The sequence below is a fragment of the Plasmodium relictum genome (genome assembly GCF_900005765.1).
Source record: "Plasmodium relictum strain SGS1 genome assembly, contig: PRELSG_00_v1_178, whole genome shotgun sequence".
Lineage (NCBI taxonomy): Eukaryota > Apicomplexa > Aconoidasida > Haemosporida > Plasmodiidae > Plasmodium > Plasmodium relictum.
The window spans coordinates 1-3,789 of NW_021628363.1; the positions used below are offsets into that span (position 1 = coordinate 1).

Sequence of the window (3,789 nt, forward strand, 5' to 3'; positions counted from 1 at the left end):
TATCTCATTTTCCACAATACTTGTACCATCTCTTATAATATTATCTATTTCAGTAGATTTTTGTTTCAACTCTTTCAATATGCCATTAACTGTACTCAAGTCATATATCATATAATTTAATTTTTTTTGTTCAGATATATAATTTGGAATTTCACTATATGTTTTTTCTATTCTTTTATTATCAAATAAAGATTTTAAAGCTGATTCCATTTTTGCTTTTTCTACTTCCATTTCTGCTCTGTATTTATCTTTGTTATCAAATGATGATTCATCAATTACTTTTTCAATAATTTTTAAGTCTTCATTTTCTTTACTTTTTAAATCCATAAATAGTTTTAACTTACTTATTTTTTCTCCAATATTCTCTAATTCCTGTTTGATAGTTTCTATAACCTGTTTTATTTCTTCATCTTCCTTCTTTTCTAACTCCTTTAGTTTTTCCTTTTTTGTTTGAATCTGTTTAATTGGTTCCTCAATTTTACCTCTTAAATCATTTAATTCTGTATTTATTTTTTTTAATTCTTGAAGTTTATCATTTGCTGATGCTATGATACCTTCAATATTTTCTTTTGCACCAAGAACACCTTCCGTAATGTCATTTAATATGTTACTTTTGTCCAGAGGCAAACTTCTTTTCAATGTTTCTATCTGTTTTTTTTCAGATTTAATGAAATCACATTTTTGATTGATCAAATCACACTTGTTTTTCAAACTGATCCCCTGTTTAGCTACTTCACCATATAATTTAGAAAGTTCATTTTTAATAGTAAAAATTTCTGGACTACTATAACTATATGATAAATCTTCTATTATTTCACAATTTTCAGAAAGTATGCAATTTACCTCACCTAATATTTTTCGTGAATCTGAATTAATTTGTTCACTTTCTGATGCTACATCTGTAGGATAAACTAGAGATTTTATTTTATCCCATAATTCCTTTTTTATTTTATCAAATAAATCATGAATTTCTTTTTTTTTTATTTCAAAATCCAATTTCAATTTTTTATTCCAATTTTCTAGAAAAATAACTTCATTATAAGCTAATGAAGGAAAACTGACCACTTCAAGAAGATTTACAATTTTTAAGTCATGTTCTTTTATACTAATTTTATCTTTAAGGGAATTAATATTATAAAGTATATGTTCTATGTTTTTTTTATTAATATTAATAATAACATTAATTTCTTCCATTAAAAACTTTAAAGAGTCTTTATCTTTTTTCTGATAAAAATTTTTATCCTTAATTATTAGTAATTTACTATCATAATTCATAAAGTTTTCAGCTTCATTTGAAAAGTCAGTATACTCATTAATTTCTTTATTTATTAAATTATAATTACTATTAAGGAAAAGAATATAATTAGATCTCAAAGAACTGTGTTCTTTTATTTTTTTTCTTCTATAACAATATTTTGAAGTTAATAACCCCATTAGTTCACAGTAGATATTTACTTGTGTTTTTTCAATAGATTTCATATCATTAATTAATTTTGTTTTTATTTCATTTATATTTGATTTAAAATTATCAATTTTTTGTGTAAATGAGCTTATTTCCTCAGAATTATCAATTTTTTGTGTAAATGAGCTTATTTCCTCAGAATTTCCTATGAGTTCATATAATTCATTCTTTTTTTTTCTAATATCCTCTTCAGATTCTTTACAGTATACCATACACTCTTTGATAGATTTGATCCCTTTATTTATCAGGGGAATTATAACACGTAAAAAATTGGAATTATGCGGATTAGCTTCATTAAAATAAGGCCCCATTTTCATATAGGAGTATGCTTGTATATAGTATAGTTTTGCTTTATTATAGTCACGATGAAGTTTTGTAATTAAACTAATATAATCATTTAAAACATAGGTATCAATTAATTTTGGAGTTTCTTTTTCAATAAAGGAATATTCTATATTATCTAATTCTATTCGTTTTCCTTCATTAGAAATATAAGCATAAACATTTGGTAAATATGGAATATCTTCTTCTGTATATATATCTTTCAGCTGTCTTGATACGGGACTATTTTTTAGGGTTACAGATGGCTTATCTCTATATAAAGACAGTAATTTTTCATCTTCAGTTTTCAATTTATCTATTTTTTTTCTATATATATTTGTATCCAAAGAAATAGAAAATCTAAAATTTTTCTTCTTCTTGTCTTTATTATAGTCACGATGAAGTTTTGTAATTAAACTAATATAATCATTTAAAACATAGGTATCAATTAATTTTGGAGTTTCTTTTTCAATAAAGGAATATTCTATATTATATAATTCTATTCGTTTTCCTTCATTAGAAATATAAGCATAAACATTTGGTAAATATGGAATATCTTCTTCTATATATATATCTTTCAGCTGTCTTGATACGGGATTACTTTTTAGGGTTACAGATGGTTTATCTCTATATAAAGACAGTAATTTTTCATCTTTAGTTTTCAATTTATCTATTTTTTTTCTATATATATTTGTATCCAAAGAAATAGAAAATCTAAAATTTTTCTTCTTCTTGTTGTATTCAGTATAGAAGAATGACAACAGTGACAATAAAAGTGTTAAACTTCTAAAAAATATGGATAATAGAAATATAATTAAACATGCATATATATGTATTACTAAAAAGGATAAATATAAGAGCCAAATAAACTATCCTAATTTTGGTTCTTTCCATATTTAAGGTGATGAAAATATAGTTTCTTCTTTTCCTTCTCTAACATCTAAAAATAATATATTATATGTTCCTTAATTGTTGTTGCTCTTTGCAAAGATGAGTGCTCTAAATGCAAAATGAAAAATAATTGCATGCAAACAGAATAAAAAGTATCAATTAGAACTATCTACTTTATTACGAGAAAAAAAAAAAATTTACCAAAAAATTTTTTTTTGAAAGAAAAAACATTTTGTTTTTTGGGAAAAATATATAAAGAAAATAATATATAATTTGTTTAATAAATTTTTTTTAAATATATTATAATTTCATACAATATCATAAAAATGAAATATATAAAACAAAAAGATGAATGGATTTCATCAATAATAAAATATCATAAACCATAATATATTATCAAATATATTCTGTTTATGTTTTTATAAAATGTTTTCATTATATGTTATATATTTTGTTATTTTGTAAAGATTTATATGTTTAATCAGCTTTCAACTTAATTAAAATTAAATATAACTTCTTTAAATAAAAATAATATAACATAAAGAAAATAAGTAGATTGCTCTACATATTATTTATTAACTTTCTTGTTCAATACTCTAGAAAAGTCTTTTGAATGGACAATTAATAAATCACTTGTACATTATTTGTAAAAAGATATTTTACAGAATTCCATTTTTTTTATATTATTGTAAAAATTTAATTTTAAAAAATGGATAATAAAATTATATATATAAAAGCAAAATTTTACAATAGGAATTTATTAAATTTTATTAATGAAGAAAGAATAAATGTGTGAATTGGGAAAATAAAAAAAAATTAAAAAAAAAAAAATTAAAAGGAATATAATTATTTTAAAATGTGTATAAATGTGCTAAATTCTTAAATATGGAGTACAAGTAAGAATTGCTTGTATCAATAAATTATTATAATTAAGAAAAAAATTTTATTTCAACTCAGTAGTATAAAGCCTTGTGTGTATAAAAATTCATATATATATTATAATATTAGAAAACAAAAAAAAAAGTTGAAAAAATGATTACTAAATATATATTTAAATTAATTTAATTTAAATTAAAAAAAAAAAAAAAGGATGCAAATATTCATTAGTTATAAAT

At 21.2% G+C, this 3,789-nt stretch overlaps 1 protein-coding gene across 1 annotated transcript; it reads right to left on the reverse strand.

The window, feature by feature from the left end:
- Positions 1 to 2,996, reverse strand: PRELSG_0017300 (reticulocyte binding protein, putative; the record flags this gene model as incomplete). Its single annotated transcript, XM_028680103.1, has 2 exons — positions 1 to 2,569; positions 2,989 to 2,996. Coding segments are annotated over 2 exons (2,577 nt in total), but the record flags the coding sequence as incomplete, so codon positions are not given.
- Between the last annotated feature and the right edge of the window lie 793 nt (positions 2,997 to 3,789).